We start from the raw sequence: 19,775 nt of genomic DNA, 5'->3' as shown, positions 1-19,775 counted from the left end.
TCAGAGACGTGGCTAAGGTAGGACTGATCAGAGACGTGGCTAAGGTAGGACTGATCAGAGACGTGGCTAAGGTAGGACTGATCAGAGACGTGGCTAAGGGAGGACTGATCAGAGACGTGGCTAAGGGAGGACTGATCAGAGACGTGGCTAAGGGAGGACTGATCAGAGACGTGGCTAAGGGAGGACTGATCAGAGACGTGGCTAAGGGAGGACTGATCAGAGACGTGGCTAAGGTAGGACTGATCAGAGACGTGGCTAAGGTAGGACTGATCAGAGACGTGGCTAAGGTAGGACTGATCAGAGACGTGGCTAAGGTAGGACTGATCAGAGACGTGGCTAAGGTAGGACTGATCAGAGAGACAGAGACGTGGCTAAGGTAGGACTGATCAGAGACGTGGCTAAGGTAGGACTGATCAGAGACGTGGCTAAGGTAGGACTGATCAGAGACGTGGCTAAGGTAGGACTGATCAGAGACGTGGCTAAGGTAGGACTGATCAGAGACGTGGCTAAGGTAGGACTGATCAGAGACGTGGCTAAGGTAGGACTGATCAGAGACGTGGCTAAGGTAGGACTGATCAGAGACGTGGCTAAGGTAGGACTGATCAGAGACGTGGCTAAGGTAGGACTGATCAGAGACGTGGCTAAGGTAGGACTGATCAGAGACGTGGCTAAGGTAGGACTGATCAGAGACGTGGCTAAGGTAGGACTGATCAGAGACGTGGCTAAGGTAGGACTGATCAGAGACGTGGCTAAGGTAGGACTGATCAGAGACGTGGCTAAGGTAGGACTGATCAGAGAGACAGAGACGTGGCTAAGGGAGGACTGATCAGAGACGTGGCTAAGGTAGGACTGATCAGAGAGACAGAGACGTGGCTAAGGGAGGACTGATCAGAGACGTGGCTAAGGGAGGACTGATCAGAGAGACAGAGACGTGGCTAAGGTAGGACTGATCAGAGAGACAGAGACGTGGCTAAGGTAGGACTGATCAGAGACGTGGCTAAGGTAGGACTGATCAGAGACGTGGCTAAGGTAGGACTGATCAGAGACGTGGCTAAGGTAGGACTGATCAGAGACGTGGCTAAGGTAGGACTGATCAGAGACGTGGCTAAGGTAGGACTGATCAGAGACGTGGCTAAGGTAGGACTGATCAGAGACGTGGCTAAGGTAGGACTGATCAGAGACGTGGCTAAGGTAGGACTGATCAGAGACGTGGCTAAGGTAGGACTGATCAGAGACGTGGCTAAGGTAGGACTGATCAGAGAGAGAGACATGGTTAAGGTAGGACTGATCAGAGACGTGGCTATGGTAGGACTGATCAGAGACGTGGCTAAGGTAGGACTGATCAGAGACGTGGCTAAGGTAGGACTGATCAGAGACGTGGCTAAGGTAGGACTGATCAGAGACATGGCTAAGGTAGGACTGATCAGAGACATGGCTAAGGTAGGACTGATCAGAGAGACAGAGACATGGCTAAGGTAGGACTGATCAGAGACGTGACTACTAAGGTAGACATAGAGATACTGGCCCTGTATTAACTCTGTGTACTGTAGGACCCTGTATTAACTCTGTGTACTGTAGGACCCTGTATTAACTCTGTGTACTGTAGGGCCCTGTATTAACTCTGTGTACTGTAGGACCCTGTATGAACTCTGTGTACTGTAGGACCCTGTATTAACTCTGTGTACTGTAGGACCCTGTATTAACTCTGTGTACTGTAGGACCCTGTATTAACTCTGTGTACTGTAGGGTCCTGTATTAACTCTGTGTACTGTAGGACCCTGTATTAACTCTGTGTACTGTAGGGCCCTGTATTAACTCTGTGTACTGTAGGACCCTGTATTAACTCTGTGTACTGTAGGGTCCTGTATTAACTCTGTGTACTGTAGGGCCCTGTATTAACTCTGTGTACTGTAGGACCCTGTATTAACTCTGTGTACTGTATGGCCCTGTATTAACTCTATGTACTGTATGGCCCTGTATTAACTCTATGTACTGTAGGCCCCTGTATTAACTATGTGTACTGTAGGCCCCTGTATTAACTCTGTGTACTGTAGGACCCTGTATTAACTCTGTGTACTGTAGGACCCTGTATTAACTCTGTGTACTGTAGGGCCCTGTATTAACTCTGTGTACTGTAGGGCCCTGTATTAACTCTGTGTACTGTAGGACCCTGTATTAACTCTGTGTACTGTAGGACCCTGTATTAACTCTGTGTACTGTAGGGCCCTGTATTAACTCTGTGTACTGTAGGACCCTGTATTAACTCTGTGTACTGTAGGACCCTGTATTAACTCTGTGTACTGTAGGACCCTGTATTAACTCTGTGTACTGTAGGGTCCTGTATTAACTCTGTGTACTGTAGGACCCTGTATTAACTCTGTGTACTGTAGGACCCTGTATTAACTCTGTGTACTGTAGGACCCTGTATTAACTCTGTGTACTGTAGGGTCCCTGTATTAACTCTGTGTACTGTAGGACCCTGTATTAACTATGTGTACTGTAGGGCCCTGTATTAACTCTGTGTACTGTAGGACCCTGTATTAACTCTGTGTACTGTAGGACCCTGTATTAACTCTGTGTACTGTAGGACCCTGTATTAACTCTGTGTACTGTAGGACCCTGTATTAACTCTGTGTACTGTAGGACCCTGTATTAACTCTGTGTACTGTAGGGTCCCTGTATTAACTCTGTGTACTGTAGGACCCTGTATTAACTATGTGTACTGTAGGGCCCTGTATTAACTCTGTGTACTGTAGGACCCTGTATTAACTCTGTGTACTGTAGGACCCTGTATTAACTCTGTGTACTGTAGGGCCCTGTATTAACTCTGTGTACTGTAGGAGCCTGTATTAACTCTGTGTACTGTAGGACCCTGTATTAACTCTGTGTACTGTAGGGTCCTGTATTAACTCTGTGTACCGTAGGTGTGGGCCCTGTATTAACTCTGTGTACTGTAGGTTTGGGCCCTGTATTAACTCTGTGTACTGTAGGTGTGGGCCCTGTATTAACTCTGTGTACTGTAGGTGTGGGCCCTGGCCTCAGCTGCCACCAGTCTAGAACTGAGTCCTGACTCGGACCCTGTATTAACTCTGTGTACTGTAGGACCCTGTATTAACTCTGTGTACTGTAGGACCCTGTATTAACTCTGTGTACTGTAGGGCCCTGTATTAACTCTGTGTACTGTAGGGCCCTGTATTAACTCTGTGTACTGTAGGACCCTGTATTAACTCTGTGTACTGTAGGACCCTGTATTAACTCTGTGTACTGTATGGCCCTGTATTAACTCTGTGTACTGTAGGTGTGGGCCCTGGCCTCGGCTGCCACCAGTCTAGAACTGAGTCCTGACTCGGACCCTGATGCAGACGCTCCCTGGGCCAGACACCCGTTTGGACGCCACCTGCTGGAGACTCTGTGAGTAGCAGGACAAATATACTAGACTGTATATACTGTACTATTGTATACTGAGTGAACAAAACATTATGAACACCTGCTGACATGACACAGACTGATTCAATATTAGGAAGGTGTTCTTAATGTTTTGTATACTCAATTAAAAATAAGTTGTGTTATTAAGTAATGTTGTGTAGTGTGTTCAGGTCTCCTCTGTCCTCTCCTCCCCAGTCTGGACCACTACAGTCTGATGAGTGATGTCCAGACTCTAGTCATGTTGTGTAGTGTGTTCAGGACCCCTCTGTCCTCTCCTCCCCAGTCTGGACCACTACAGTCTGATGAGTGATGTCCAGACTCTAGTCATGTTGTGTAGTGTGTTCAGGACCCCTCTGTCCTCTCCTCCCCAGTCTGGACCACTACAGTCTGATGAGTGATGTCCAGACTCTAGTCATGTTGTGTAGTGTGTTCAGGTCCCCTCTGTCCTCTCCTCCCCAGTCTGGACCACTACAGTCTGATGAGTGATGTCCAGACTCTAGTCATGTTGTGTAGTGTGTTCAGGTCTCCTCTGTCCTCTCCTCCCCAGTCTGGACCACTACAGTCTGATGAGTGATGTCCAGACTCTAGTCATGTTGTGTAGTGTGTTCAGGACCCCTCTGTCCTCTCCTCCCCAGTCTGGACCACTACAGTCTGATGAGTGATGTCCAGACTCTAGTCATGTTGTGTAGTGTGTTCAGGTCTCCTCTGTCCTCTCCTCCCCAGTCTGGACCACTACAGTCTGATGAGTGATGTCCAGACTCTAGTCATGTTGTGTAGTGTGTTCAGGTCTCCTCTGTCCTCTCCTCCCCAGTCTGGACCACTACAGTCTGATGAGTGATGTCCAGACTCTAGTCATGTTGTGTAGTGTGTTCAGGTCTCCTCTGTCCTCTCCTCCCCAGTCTGGACCACTACAGTCTGATGAGTGATGTCCAGACTCTAGTCATGTTGTGTAGTGTGTTCAGGTCTCCTCTGTCCTCTCCTCCCCAGTCTGGACCACTACAGTCTGATGAGTGATGTCCAGACTCTAGTCATGTTGTGTAGTGTGTTCAGGACCCCTCTGTCCTCTCCTCCCCAGTCTGGACCACTACAGTCTGATGAGTGATGTCCAGACTCTAGTCATGTTGTGTAGTGTGTTCAGGTCTCCTCTGTCCTCTCCTCCCCAGTCTGGACCACTACAGTCTGATGAGTGATGTCCAGACTCTAGTCATGTTGTGTAGTGTGTTCAGGTCTCCTCTGTCCTCTCCTCCCCAGTCTGGACCACTACAGTCTGATGAGTGATGTCCAGACTCTAGTCATGTTGTGTAGTGTGTTCAGGTCTCCTCTGTCCTCTCCTCCCCAGTCTGGACCACTACAGTCTGATGAGTGATGTCCAGACTCTAGTCATGTTGTGTAGTGTGTTCAGGACCCCTCTGTCCTCTCCTCCCCAGTCTGGACCACTACAGTCTGATGAGTGATGTCCAGACTCTAGTCATGTTGTGTAGTGTGTTCAGGTCTCCTCTGTCCTCTCCTCCCCAGTCTGGACCACTACAGTCTGATGAGTGATGTCCAGACTCTAGTCATGTTGTGTAGTGTGTTCAGGACTCCTCTGTCCTCTCCTCCCCAGTCTGGACCACTACAGTCTGATGAGTGATGTCCAGACTCTAGTCATGTTGTGTAGTGTGTTCAGGACTCCTCTGTCCTCTCCTCCCCAGTCTGGACCACTACAGTCTGATGAGTGATGTCCAGACTCTAGTCATGTTGTGTAGTGTGTTCAGGTCCCCTCTGTCCTCTCCTCCCCAGTCTGGACCACTACAGTCTGATGAGTGATGTCCAGACTCTAGTCATGTTGTGTAGTGTGTTCAGGACCCCTCTGTCCTCTCCTCCCCAGTCTGGACCACTACAGTCTGATGAGTGATGTCCAGACTCTAGTCATGTTGTGTAGTGTGTTCAGGACCCCTCTGTCCTCTCCTCCCCAGTCTGGACCACTACAGTCTGATGAGTGATGTCCAGACTCTAGTCATGTTGTGTAGTGTGTTCAGGACTCCTCTGTCCTCTCCTCCCCAGTCTGGACCACTACAGTCTGATGAGTGATGTCCAGACTCTAGTCATGTTGTGTAGTGTGTTCAGGTCTCCTCTGTCCTCTCCTCCCCAGTCTGGACCACTACAGTCTGATGAGTGATGTCCAGACTCTAGTCATGTTGTGTAGTGTGTTCAGGACCCCTCTGTCCTCTCCTCCCCAGTCTGGACCACTACAGTCTGATGAGTGATGTCCAGACTCTAGTCATGTTGTGTAGTGTGTTCAGGACCCCTCTGTCCTCTCCTCCCCAGTCTGGACCACTACAGTCTGATGAGTGATGTCCAGACTCTAGTCATGTTGTGTAGTGTGTTCAGGACCCCTCTGTCCTCTCCTCCCCAGTCTGGACCACTACAGTCTGATGAGTGATGTCCAGACTCTAGTCATGTTGTGTAGTGTGTTCAGGACCCCTCTGTCCTCTCCTCCCCAGTCTGGACCACTACAGTCTGATGAGTGATGTCCAGACTCTAGTCATGTTGTGTAGTGTGTTCAGGACCCCTCTGTCCTCTCCTCCCCAGTCTGGACCACTACAGTCTGATGAGTGATGTCCAGACTCTAGTCATGTTGTGTAGTGTGTTCAGGTCCCCTCTGTCCTCTCCTCCCCAGTCTGGACCACTACAGTCTGATGAGTGATGTCCAGACTCTAGTCATGTTGTGTAGTGTGTTCAGGACCCCTCTGTCCTCTCCTCCCCAGTCTGGACCACTACAGTCTGATGAGTGATGTCCAGACTCTAGTCATGTTGTGTAGTGTGTTCAGGTCTCCTCTGTCCTCTCCTCCCCAGTCTGGACCACTACAGTCTGATGAGTGATGTCCAGACTCTAGTCATGTTGTGTAGTGTGTTCAGGACCCCTCTGTCCTCTCCTCCCCAGTCTGGACCACTACAGTCTGATGAGTGATGTCCAGACTCTAGTCATGTTGTGTAGTGTGTTCAGGACCCCTCTGTCCTCTCCTCCCCAGTCTGGACCACTACAGTCTGATGAGTGATGTCCAGACTCTAGTCATGTTGTGTAGTGTGTTCAGGTCCCCTCTGTCCTCTCCTCCCCAGTCTGGACCACTACAGTCTGATGAGTGATGTCCAGACTCTAGTCATGTTGTGTAGTGTGTTCAGGACCCCTCTGTCCTCTCCTCCCCAGTCTGGACCACTACAGTCTGATGAGTGATGTCCAGACTCTAGTCATGTTGTGTAGTGTGTTCAGGTCCCCTCTGTCCTCTCCTCCCCAGTCTGGACCACTACAGTCTGATGAGTGATGTCCAGACTCTAGTCATGTTGTGTAGTGTGTTCAGGACCCCTCTGTCCTCTCCTCCCCAGTCTGGACCACTACAGTCTGATGAGTGATGTCCAGACTCTAGTCATGTTGTGTAGTGTGTTCAGGTCCCCTCTGTCCTCTCCTCCCCAGTCTGGACCACTACAGTCTGATGAGTGATGTCCAGACTCTAGTCATGTTGTGTAGTGTGTTCAGGACTCCTCTGTCCTCTCCTCCCCAGTCTGGACCACTACAGTCTGATGAGTGATGTCCAGACTCTAGTCATGTTGTGTAGTGTGTTCAGGACCCCTCTGTCCTCTCCTCCCCAGTCTGGACCACTACAGTCTGATGAGTGATGTCCAGACTCTGGCCATGCTGTGTAGTGTGTTCAGGACCCCTCTGTCCTCTCCTCCCCAGTCTGGACCACTACAGTCTGATGAGTGATGTCCAGACTCTAGTCATGTTGTGTAGTGTGTTCAGGTCTCCTCTGTCCTCTCCTCCCCAGTCTGGACCACTACAGTCTGATGAGTGATGTCCAGACTCTAGTCATGTTGTGTAGTGTGTTCAGGACCCCTCTGTCCTCTCCTCCCCAGTCTGGACCACTACAGTCTGATGAGTGATGTCCAGACTCTAGTCATGTTGTGTAGTGTGTTCAGGACCCCTCTGTCCTCTCCTCCCCAGTCTGGACCACTACAGTCTGATGAGTGATGTCCAGACTCTGGCCATGCTGTGTAGTGTGTTCAGGACTCAGGGCTGCTCCCAGGACTGCTACTCTCTGTATGGACAGCAACGCTCTTCTCTGTTCCCACCTCATCTCTCACGATACGTAAGTCTCTTCTCTGTTCTCATCTCTCACGATAGGTCAGTCTCTTCTCTGTCCCCCCTCATCTCTCACGATACGTAAGTCTCTTCTCTGTTCTCCTCTCATCACTCACGATAGGTCAGTCTCTTCTCTGTTCTCATCTCTCACGATAGGTCAGTCTCTTCTCTGTCCCCCCTCATCACTCACGATACGTCAGTCTCTTCTCTGTCCCCCCTCATCTCTCACGATAGGTCCTTCTCTTCTCTGTTCTCCCCTCATCACTCACGATAGGTCAGTCTCTTCTCTGTTCTCATCTCTCACGATAGGTCAGTCTCTTCTCTGTCCCCCCTCATCACTCACGATACGTCACGATAAGTCAATGTTTGTATCTTTCCAATGATATCCTCAACGTGGGTAACCTTGGTTACTGTTTTCCCTGGTCTGGCATATGGAGCCATTCCTTTTTCTGAAAATGTTTTTGAAATGTTTTCTCCCTCCCTGCCTCTCTCTCCCTCTACCTCTCCCTTCCTTTCTCCCTCTCCCTCCCTTTCTCTTTCTCTCCCTGCCTCTTTCCCTCTCCCTGCCTCCCTCCCTGCCTCTCCCTTCCTCTCTCCCTCCCTTCCTCTCTCCCTCCCTGCCTCTCTCCCTCCCTGTCTCTCTCCCTCCCTTCCTCTCTCCCTTCCTCCCTCCCTCCCTCCCTGCCTCTCTCTCCCTCTCCCTCCCTGCCTCTCTCTCCCTCTCCCTCCCTGCCTCTCTCTCCCTCTCTCCCTCCCTGCCTCTCCCTCTCCCTTCCTCTCTCCCTCTCTCCCTCCATGCCTCTCTCTCCCTCTCTCCCTCCCTGCCTCTCTCCCTCTCTCCTCTCCTCCAGCCCAGTTACACATCCAGCTCTGTGTCGTCAGGCTCCTGTTACAGCACCTCAGACTCCACCACCACCTGGAGCGTCGGTATGTAACCCGGGATGTAAATAAAAGGATGTTTATGGTATGAACCCAGTGACCCCAGAAGACTCTGAGGCCAGCGCCAAGACCCAACTAGCACCCTGTTCACTAGTACACTACATTAATATGGAGTTGGTCCCCCCCTTTGCTGCTATAACAGCCTCCACTCTTCAGGGAAGTCATTAATATGGAGTTGGTCCTCCCTTTGCTGCTATAACAGCCTCCACTCTTCAGGGAAGTCATTAATATGGAGATGGACCCCCCCTTTGCTGCTATAACAGCCTCCACTCTTCAGGGAAGTCATTAATATGGAGTGGGTCCCCCCTTTGCTGCTATAACAGCCTCCACTCTTCTGGGAAGTCATTAATATGGAGTTGGTCCCCCCTTTGGTGCTATAACAGCCTCCACTCTTCAGGGAAGTCATTAATATGGAGTTGGTCCCCCCTTTGCTGCTATAACAGCCTCCACTCTTCTGGGAAGTCATTAATATGGAGTTGGTCCCCCCTTTGCTGCTATAACAGCCTCCACTCTTCTGGGAAGTCATTAATATGGAGTTGGTCCCCCCCTTTGCTGCTCTAACAGCCTCCAATCTTCTGGGAAGACTTCCCACCATTCTACTGTCAATGTTTGTCTCTGGAGATTGCATGGCTTGTGTGCTCTATTTAATACACCTGTCAGCAACGGGTGTGGCTGAAATAGCCGAATCCACTAATATGAAGGTGTGTCCACATACTGCTGTATATATAGTGCACTACTTTAGGTCAGAGCCTACACCCTAATCCCTATAATGAAGTACACTATTTTTGTCCTGTTTCTAACCTAAAGAAGTGTCCTATATAGGGAATATAGTCTAATCACCAGTCCACTTTCATAACTGTTAGGGAACATGGAGAGTCATGATTTAATCTACCCTGCAGCTTCCTGTGGGGACATAAAGTCTGATCACCAGTCCACTTTAATAACTGTTAGGGGAACATGGAGAGTCATGATTTAATCTACCCTGCTGCTTCCTGTGGAGACATACAGTCTGATCACCAGTCCACTTTAATAACTGTTAGGGGAACATGGAGAGTCATGATTTAATCTACCCTGCAGGTTCCTGTGGAACATACAGTCTGATCACCAGTCCACTTTAATAACTGTTAGGGGAACATGGAGAGTCATGATTTAATCTACCCTGCAGCTTCCTGTGGAGACATACAGTCTGATCACCAGTCCACTTTAATAACTGTTAGGGAACATGGAGAGTCATGATTTAATCTACCCTGCAGCTTCCTGTGGAGACATACAGTCTGATCACCAGTCCACTTTAATAACTGTTAGAGAACATGGAGAGTCATGATTTAATCTACCCTGCTGCTTCCTGTGGAGACATACAGTCTGATCACCAGTCCACTTTAATAACTGTTAGGGGAACATGGAGAGTCATGATTTAATCTACCCTGCAGGTTCCTGTGGAGACATACAGTCTGATCACCAGTCCACTTTAAATCATGACTCTCCATGTTCCCTAACAGTTATGAAAGTGGACTGGTGATCAGACTGTATGTTCCACAGGAAGCAGCAGAGTAGATTAAATCATGACTCTCCATGTTCCCTAACAGTTATTAAAGTGGACTGGTGATCAGACTGTATGTCTCCACAGGAAGCAGCAGGGTAGATTAAATCATGACTCTCCATGTTCCCTAACAGTTATTAAAGTGGACTGGTGATCAGACTGTATGTCTCCACAGGAAGCAGCAGGGTAGATTAAATCATGACTCTCCATGTTCCCCTAACAGTTATTAAAGTGGACTGGTGATCAGACTGTATGTCTCCACAGGAAGCAGCAGGGTAGATTAAATCATGACTCTCCATGTTCCCTAACAGTTATTAATCTACCCTGCAGCTTCCTGTGGGGACATACAGTCTGATCACCAGTCCACTTTCATAACTGTTAGAGAACATGGAGAGTCATGATTTAATCTACCCTGCAGCTTCCTGTGGAGACATACAGTCTGATCACCAGTCCACTTTAATAACTGTTAGGGGAACATGGAGAGTCATGATTTAATCTACCCTGCTGCTTCCTGTGGAGACATACAGTCTGATCACCAGTCCACTTTAATAACTGTTAGGGGAACATGGAGAGTCATGATTTAATCTACCCTGCTGCTTCCTGTGGAGACATACAGTCTAATCTGGTAATATTCTCTGTAGATTCCCAGTGTCAATGTCATGAACATGTAACCGTCTGTGTAAAAGGAGATCTGTCTATTTCGTTAGGTCGAGACCCGGAGCACGTCCCTCCCTTGGGGGAGTCCTCGCCTGACGACTATCGCTATGCCAACCAGATGTACACAGACCCCCGCGAACGAGAGAGAGAACAACACGACATGAATAAAAGGTCATTGAATATTTAGACGTTAGAAAAACACACATATAAAATTAAAAAAAGACCAAACCAATGTTATCTTCAGAGACATACACGAGACCAACAGAGAGGCTGACGTCTGCGTCAGAGTGGACCGACATGTCGGCCATCTTACCTAGGGCCGGTTCTGAACCAGCACCAATAGGAACATGGGGCAGAAGGTGGCAGTCTCTTATCTGTTCTAGATCTACTGTTCTCTCTCTCTCTCTCTACCCTCCCAGGCTGCTGGACCCGGCCAACACCATGCAGTTTGATGACTTTAAGAAGTGTTACGGGGAGATCCTCCATCGCTGGGGTCTGAAGGAAAAGAGAGCGGAGGTCCTCAAATTTACATCCTGTCCTCCTGAACCTCACAAAGGCATCGGTGAGTCTCCTAGATAGATACTATACCAGGGTGAGTCTCCTAGATAGATAGTATACCAGGGTGAGTCTCCTAGATAGATAATATACCAGGGTGAGTCTCCTAGATAGATAGTATACCAGGGTGAGTCTCCTAGATAGATAATATACCAGGGTGAGTCTCCTAGATAGATAGTATACCAGGGTGAGTCTCCTAGATATATAGTATACCAGGGTGAGTCTCCTAGATAGATAGTATACCAGGGTGAGTCTCCTAGATATATAGTATACCAGGCAGGGTGAGTCTCCTAGAGAGATAGTATACCAGGGTGAGTCTCCTAGATAGATAGTATACCAGGGTGAGTCTCCTAGATAGATAGTATACCAGGGTGAGTCTCCTAGATAGATAGTATACCAGGGTGAGTCTCCTAGATAGATAGTATACCAGGGTGAGTCTCCTAGATAGATAGTATACCAGGGTGAGTCTCCTAGAGAGATAGTATACCAGGGTGAGTCTCCTAGAGAGATAGTATACCAGGGTGAGTCTCCTAGAGAGATAGTATACCAGGGTGAGTCTCCTAGATAGATAGTATACCAGGGTGAGTCTCCTAGATAGATAGTATACCAGGGTGAGTCTCCTAGATAGATAGTATACCAGGGTGAGTCTCCTAGATAGATAGTATACCAGGGTGAGTCTCCTAGAGAGATAGTATACCAGGGTGAGTCTCCTAGATAGATAGTATACCAGGCAGGGTGAGTCTCCTAGAGAGATAGTATACCAGGGTGAGTCTCCTAGATAGATAGTATACCAGGGTGAGTCTCCTAGATAGATAGTATACCAGGGTGAGTCTCCTAGATAGATAGTATACCAGGGTGAGTCTCCTAGATAGATAGTATACCAGGGTGAGTCTCCTAGATATATAGTATACCAGGGTGAGTCTCCTAGATAGATAGTATACCAGGGTGAGTCTCTTAGATAGATAGTATACCAGGGTGAGTCTCCTAGATATATAGTATACCAGGGTGAGTCTCCTAGATAGATACTATACCAGGGTGAGTCTCTTAGATAGATAGTATACCAGGGTGAGTCTCCTAGAGAGATAGTATACCCGGGTGAGTCTCCTAGAGAGATAGTATACCAGGGTGAGTCTCCTAGATAGATAGTATACCAGGGTGAGTCTCCTAGATAGATAGTATACCAGGGTGAGTCTCCTAGATAGATAGTATACCAGGGTGAGTCTCCTAGAGAGATAGATATTATACCAGGGTGAGTCTCCTAGATAGATAGATATTATACCAGGGTGAGTCTCCTAGATAGATAGATAGTATACCAGGGTGAGTCTCCTAGATAGATAGTATATCAGGGTGAGTCTCCTAGATAGATAGTATACCAGGGTGAGTCTCCTAGAGAGATAGTATACCAGGGTGAGTCTCCTAGAGAGATAGTATACCAGGGTGAGTCTCCTAGATAGATAGTATACCAGGGTGAGTCTCCTAGAGAGATAGTATACCAGGGTGAGTCTCCTAGATAGATAGTATACCAGGGTGAGTCTCCTAGATAGATAGTATACCAGGGTGAGTCTCCTAGATAGATAGTATACCAGGGTGAGTCTCCTAGAAATATATATATATATCTAGGAGACTCTCCGTTCAACCCCAACTCTGTAATATACCCCTCAGATAGAGAGGAAGGGCTCCATTCAACCCCAACTCTGTAATATACCCCTCAGATAGAGAGGAAGGACTCCATTCAACCCCAACTCTGTAATATACCCCTCAGATAGAGAGGAAGGGCTCCATTCAACCCCAACTCTGTAATATACCCCTCAGATAGAGAGGAAGGACTCCATTCAACCCCAACTCTGTAATATACCCCTCAGATAGAGAGGAAGGACTCCATTCAACCCCAACTCTGTAATATACCCCTCAGATAGAGAGGAAGGACTCCATTCAACCCCAACTCTGTAATATACCCCTCAGATAGAGAGGAAGGGCTCCATTCAACCCCAACTCTGTAATATACCTGTCAGATAGAGAGGAGGGGCTCCATTCAACCCCAACTCTGTAATATACCCCTCAGATAGAGAGGAAGGACTCCGTTCAACCCCAACTCTGTAATATACCCCTCAGATAGAGAGGAAGGACTCCGTTCAACCCCAACTCTGTAATATACCCCTCAGATAGAGAGGAAGGACTCCATTCAACCCCAACTCTGTAATATACCCCTCAGATAGAGAGGAAGGACTCCATTCAACCCCAACTCTGTAATATACCCCTCAGATAGAGAGGAAGGACTCCATTCAACCCCAACTCTGTAATATACCCCTCAGATAGAGAGGAAGGACTCCATTCAACCCCAACTCTGTAATATACCCCTCAGATAGAGAGGAAGGACTCCATTCAACCCCAACTCTGTAATATACCCCTCAGATAGAGAGGAAGGGCTCCATTCAACCCCAACTCTGTAATATACCCCTCAGATAGAGAGGAAGGACTCCATTCAACCCCAACTCTGTAATATACCCCTCAGATAGAGAGGAAGGACTCCATTCAACCCCAACTCTGTAATATACCTGTCAGATAGAGAGGAAGGACTCCATTCAACCCCAACTCTGTAATATACCCCTCAGATAGAGAGGAAGGACTCCATTCAACCCCAACTCTGTAATATACCCCTCAGATAGAGAGGGGCTCCATTCAACCCCAACTCTGTAATATACCCCTCAGATAGAGAGGAAGGACTCCATTCAACCCCAACTCTGTAATATACCCCTCAGATAGAGAGGAAGGACTCCATTCAACCCCAACTCTGTAATATACCCCTCAGATAGAGAGGAAGGACTCCGTTCAACCCCAACTCTGTAATATACCCCTCAGATAGAGAGGAAGGGCTCCATTCAACCCCAACTCTGTAATATACCCCTCAGATAGAGAGGAAGGACTCCGTTCAACCCCAACTCTGTAATATACCCCTCAGATAGAGAGGAAGGACTCCATTCAACCCCAACTCTGTAATATACCCCTCAGATAGAGAGGAAGGACTCCATTCAACCCCAACTCTGTAATATACCCCTCAGATAGAGAGGAGGGGCTCCATTCAACCCCAACTCTGTAATATACCCCTCAGATAGAGAGGAAGGGCTCCATTCAACCCCAACTCTGTAATATACCCCTCAGATAGAGAAGAGGGGCTCCATTCAACCCCAACTCTGTAATATACCCCTCAGATAGAGAGGAAGGGCTCCATTCAACCCCAACTCTGTAATATACCCCTCAGATAGAGAGGAAGGACTCCATTCAACCCCAACTCTGTAATATACCCCTCAGATAGAGAGGAGGGGCTCCATTCAACCCCAACTCTGTAATATACCCCTCAGATAGAGAGGAAGGGCTCCATTCAACCCCAACTCTGTAATATACCCCTCAGATAGAGAGGAAGGACTCCATTCAACCCCAACTCTGTAATATACCCCTCAGATAGAGAGGAAGGACTCCATTCAACCCCAACTCTGTAATATACCCCTCAGATAGAGAGGAAGGACTCCATTCAACCCCAACTCTGTAATATACCCCTCAGATAGAGAGGAAGGGCTCCATTCAACCCCAACTCTGTAATATACCCCTCAGATAGAGAGGAAGGACTCCATTCAACCCCAACTCTGTAATATACCTGTCAGATAGAGAGGAGGGGCTCCATTCAACCCCAACTCTGTAATATACCCCTCAGATAGAGAGGAAGGACTCCATTCAACCCCAACTCTGTAATATACCCCTCAGATAGAGAGGAAGGACTCCATTCAACCCCAACTCTGTAATATACCCCTCAGATAGAGAGGATGGACTCCGTTCAACCCCAACTCTGTAATATACCCCTCAGATAGAGAGGAAGGACTCCATTCAACCCCAACTCTGTAATATACCCCTCAGATAGAGAGGAAGGACTCCTTTCAACCCCAACTCTGTAATATACCCCTCAGATAGAGAGGAAGGACTCCATTCAACCCCAACTCTGTAATATACCCCTCAGATAGAGAGGAAGGACTCCATTCAACCCCAACTCTGTAATATACCCCTCAGATAGAGAGGAAGGACTCCATTCAACCCCAACTCTGTAATATACCCCTCAGATAGAGAGGAAGGACTCCATTCAACCCCAACTCTGTAATATACCCCTCAGATAGAGAGGAAGGACTCCATTCAACCCCAACTCTGTAATATACCCCTCAGATAGAGAGGAAGGACTCCATTCAACCCCAACTCTGTAATATACCCCTCAGATAGAGAGGAAGGACTCCATTCAACCCCAACTCTGTAATATACCCCTCAGATAGAGAGGAAGGACTCCATTCAACCCCAACTCTGTAATATACCCCTCAGATAGAGGAAGGACTCCATTCAACCCCAACTCTGTAATATACCCCTCAGATAGAGAGGAGGGGCTCCATTCAACCCCAACTCTGTAATATACCCCTCAGATAGAGAGGAAGGACTCCATTCAACCCCAACTCTGTAATATACCCCTCAGATAGAGAGGAAGGACTCCATTCAACCCCAACTCTGTAATATACCCCTCAGATAGAGAGGAAGGACTCCATTCAACCCCAACTCTGTAATATACCCCTCAGATAGAGAGGAAGGACTCCATTCAACCCCAACTCTGTAATATACCTGTCAGATAGAGAGGAAGGACTCCATTCAACCCCAACTCTGTAATATACCCCTCAGATAGAGAGGAAGGACTCCATTCAACCCCAACTCTGTAATATACCCCTCAGATAGAGAGGAAGGACTCCATTCAACCCCAACTCTGTAATATACCCCTCAGATAGAGAGGAAGGACTCCATTCAACCCCAACTCTGTAATATACCCCTCAGATAGAGAGGAAGGACTCCATTCAACCCCAACTCTGTAATATACCCCTCAGATAGAGAGGAAGGACTCCATTCAACCCCAACTCTGTAATATACCCCTCAGATAGAGAGGAAGGGCTCCATTCAACCCCAACTCTGTAATATACCCCTCAGATAGAGAGGAAGGACTCCATTCAACCCCAACTCTGTAATATACCCCTCAGATAGAGAGGAAGGGCTCCATTCAACCCCAACTCTGTAATATACCCCTCAGATAGAGAGGAAGGACTCCATTCAACCCCAACTCTGTAATATACCCCTCAGATAGAGAGGAAGGGCTCCATTCAACCCCAACTCTGTAATATACCCCTCAGATAGAGAGGAAGGACTCCATTCAACCCCAACTCTGTAATATACCTGTCAGATAGAGAGGAGGGGCTCCATTCAACCCCAACTCTGTAATATACCCCTCAGATAGAGAGGAAGGACTCCATTCAACCCCAACTCTGTAATATACCCCTCAGATAGAGAGGATGGACTCCGTTCAACCCCAACTCTGTAATATACCCCTCAGATAGAGAGGAAGGACTCCATTCAACCCCAACTCTGTAATATACCCCTCAGATAGAGAGGAAGGACTCCATTCAACCCCAACTCTGTAATATACCCCTCAGATAGAGAGGAGGGGCTCCATTCAACCCCAACTCTGTAATATACCCCTCAGATAGAGAGGAAGGACTCCATTCAACCCCAACTCTGTAATATACCCCTCAGATAGAGAGGAAGGACTCCATTCAACCCCAACTCTGTAATATACCCCTCAGATAGAGAGGAGGGGCTCCATTCAACCCCAACTCTGTAATATACCAAACGCGGGAACGTTGATTGATCTGATGTATGCAGTGTTTACCGTGAAGGCAGGCTTCACAACGCGGGAACATTGCCTGTACATTTCAATGGCGCTATAGATCTGATCTTCCACGATACGCATGAATGGAGCCTGAAGAGTTTTATTTATACTGAGAGAGATCATCAATAGAGAGAAACTCTGAGCTTTGAATTGATTACTGACTCCATTTGGTTCCTCTCTCCATCCACCCCCTCTCCTCCTCCTCCCCCTCTCCTCCTCCTCCTCTAACTTCTCCCTCCTCTCTCCATCCACCCCCTCTCTAACTTCTCCCTCCTCTCTCCATCCACCCCCTCTCTAACTTCTCCCTCCTCTCTCCATCCACCCCCTCTCTAACTTCTCCCTCCTCTCTCCATCCACCCCCTCTCTAACTTCTCCCTCCTCTCTCCATCCACACCCTCTCCTTCTCCTCCTCTCTCTCCCCCTCTCTCTTCAGAGTTCGGTGTGTACTGCTGCCATTGTCGTAGCCAGGCGCGGGGGACTCAGTGTGCTGTGTGTAAGCGCTTCACCTTCCAGTGTGCCATCTGTCACGTGGCTGTACGAGGCTCCTCTAACTTCTGTCTGAGCTGTGGTCACGGGGGACACACCTCCCACATGATGGAGTGGTTCAGAACACAGGACGAATGTCCTACAGGCTGCGGCTGTCACTGTCTGCTACAGAGCACCTTCTGAGAGAGACACACACGGACTGATGCAGACACACACGGACTGATGCAGACACACACGGACTGATGCAGACACACACGGACTGATGCAGACACACACGGACTGATGCAGACACACACGGACTGATGCAGACACACACGGACTGATGCAGACACACACGGACTGATGCAGACACACACGGACTGATGCAGACACACACGGACTGATGCAGACACACACGGACTGATGCAGACACACACGGACTGATGCAGACACACACGGACTGATGCAGACACACACACAGACTGATGTCTGTTATGAAGGCCTTAATGCCGAGACTAGATGTTCCCCCACACAATAAACATCTGATTGAATACTTGAAGAGGATTTAACTGTGGTTTGTCCTAAACTCTTGCCTGTCACTTATTATGCAACAGATGAAACGTATGAAACCATGGTGCCATGGATGGCAGATACATTCATGCCATAATCAAATCTTATTTGTGACATGTGCCGAATACAACAGGTGTAATAGACCTCACAGTGAAATGCTGAATACAACAGGTGTAGTAGACCTCACAGTGAAATGCTGAATACAACAGGTGTAGTAGACCTCACAGTGAAATGCTGAATACAACAGGTGTAGTAGACCTTACAGTGAAATGCTGAATACAACAGGTGTAGTAGACCTTACAGTGAAATGCTGAATACAACAGGTGTAGTAGACCTTACAGTGAAATGCTGAATACAACAGGTGTAGTAGACCTCACAGTGAAATGCTGAATACAACAGGTGTAGTAGACCTCACAGTGAAATGCTGAATACAACAGGTGTAGTAGACCTTACAGTGAAATGCTGAATACAACAGGTGTAGTAGACCTTACAGTGAAATGCTGAATACAACAGGTGTAGTAGACCTTACAGTGAAATGCTGAATACAACAGGTGTAGTAGACCTCACAGTGAAATGCTGAATACAACAGGTGTAGTAGACCTCACAGTGAAATGCTGAATACAACAGGTGTAGTAGACCTCACAGTGAAATGCTGAATACAACAGGTGTAGTAGACCTCACAGTGAAATGCTGAATACAACAGGTGTAGTAGACCTCACAGTGAAATGCTGAATACAACAGGTGTAGTAGACCTTACAGTGAAATGCTGAATACAACAGGTGTAGTAGACCTTACAGTGAAATGCTGAATACAACAGGTGTAGTAGACCTCACAGTGAAATGCTGAATACAACAGGTGTAGTAGACCTCACAGTGAAATGCTGAATACAACAGGTGTAGTAGACCTCACAGTGAAATGCTGAATACAACAGGTGTAGTAGACCTCACAGTGAAATGCTGAATACAACAGGTGTAGTAGACCTCACAGTGAAATGCTGAATACAACAGGTATAGTAGACCTCACAGTGAAATGCTGAATACAACAGGTATAGTAGACCTCACAGTGAAATGCTGAATACAACAGGTATAGTAGACCTCACAGTGAAATGCTGAATACAACAGGTGTAGTAGACGCAGCTACTCTTCCTGGGGTTTATTATGGATCCACATTAGTTCCTGCCAAGGCAGCAGCTACTCTTCCTGGGGTTTATTATGGATCCCCATTAGTTCCTGCCAAGGCAGCAGCTACTCTTCCTGGGGTTTATTATGGATCCCCATTAGTTCCTGTCAAAGCAGCAGCTACTCTTCCTGGGGTTTATTATGGATCCCCATTAGTTCCTGTCAAGGCAGCAGCTACTCTTCCTGGGGTTTATTATGGATCCACATTAGTTCCTGCCAAGGCAGCAGCTACTCTTCCTGGGGTTTATTATGGATCCCCATTAGTTCCTGCCAAGGCAGCAGCTACTCTTCCTGGGGTTTATTATGGATCCCCATTAGTTCCTGTCAAAGCAGCAGCTACTCTTCCTGGGGTTTATTATGGATCCCCATTAGTTCCTGCCAAGGCAGCAGCTACTCTTCCTGGGGTTTATTATGGATCCCCATTAGTTCCTGCCAAGACAGCAGCTACTCTTCCTGGGGTTTATTATGGATCCCCATTAGTTCCTGTCAAGGCAGCAGCTACTCTTCCTGGGGTTTATTATGGATCCCCATTAGTTCCTGTAGTGTTTGTTCTCCTCGTCTGAGGAGGAGCAAGGATCGGACCAA

The 19,775-nt window shown here is 47.8% G+C and overlaps 1 protein-coding gene across 8 annotated transcripts in view; it reads left to right on the top strand.

Annotated features, from left to right (window-relative positions):
- Window positions 1-18,001, top strand: part of wdr59 (WD repeat domain 59) — an 85,724-nt gene extending 67,723 nt beyond the window's left edge. For 7 of the 8 annotated variants that reach the window (XM_071400361.1, XM_071400360.1, XM_071400358.1 and 4 more), the window contains 6 exons: window positions 3,299-3,411; window positions 7,406-7,550; window positions 8,395-8,470; window positions 10,730-10,850; window positions 11,099-11,241; window positions 17,411-18,001. In XM_071400361.1, coding sequence (XP_071256462.1) covers window positions 3,299-3,411; window positions 7,406-7,550; window positions 8,395-8,470; window positions 10,730-10,850; window positions 11,099-11,241; window positions 17,411-17,646 — 834 coding nt within the window. In that variant the 3' untranslated portion in view covers window positions 17,647-18,001. Of the gene's footprint in view, window positions 1-3,298; window positions 3,412-7,053; window positions 7,126-7,405; window positions 7,551-8,394; window positions 8,471-10,729; window positions 10,851-11,098; window positions 11,242-17,410 lie in introns of all 8 variants that reach the window. The other variant, XM_071400362.1, reaches the window with a different exon arrangement.
- Window positions 18,002-19,775: the final 1,774 nt, after the last annotated feature.

Source organism: Salvelinus alpinus, chromosome 5 (assembly GCF_045679555.1).
Source record: "Salvelinus alpinus chromosome 5, SLU_Salpinus.1, whole genome shotgun sequence".
Classification (NCBI taxonomy): domain Eukaryota; kingdom Metazoa; phylum Chordata; class Actinopteri; order Salmoniformes; family Salmonidae; genus Salvelinus; species Salvelinus alpinus.
Note: the sequence above shows the minus strand (reverse complement) of the source record. Positions and strands in the feature narration are given on the sequence as shown.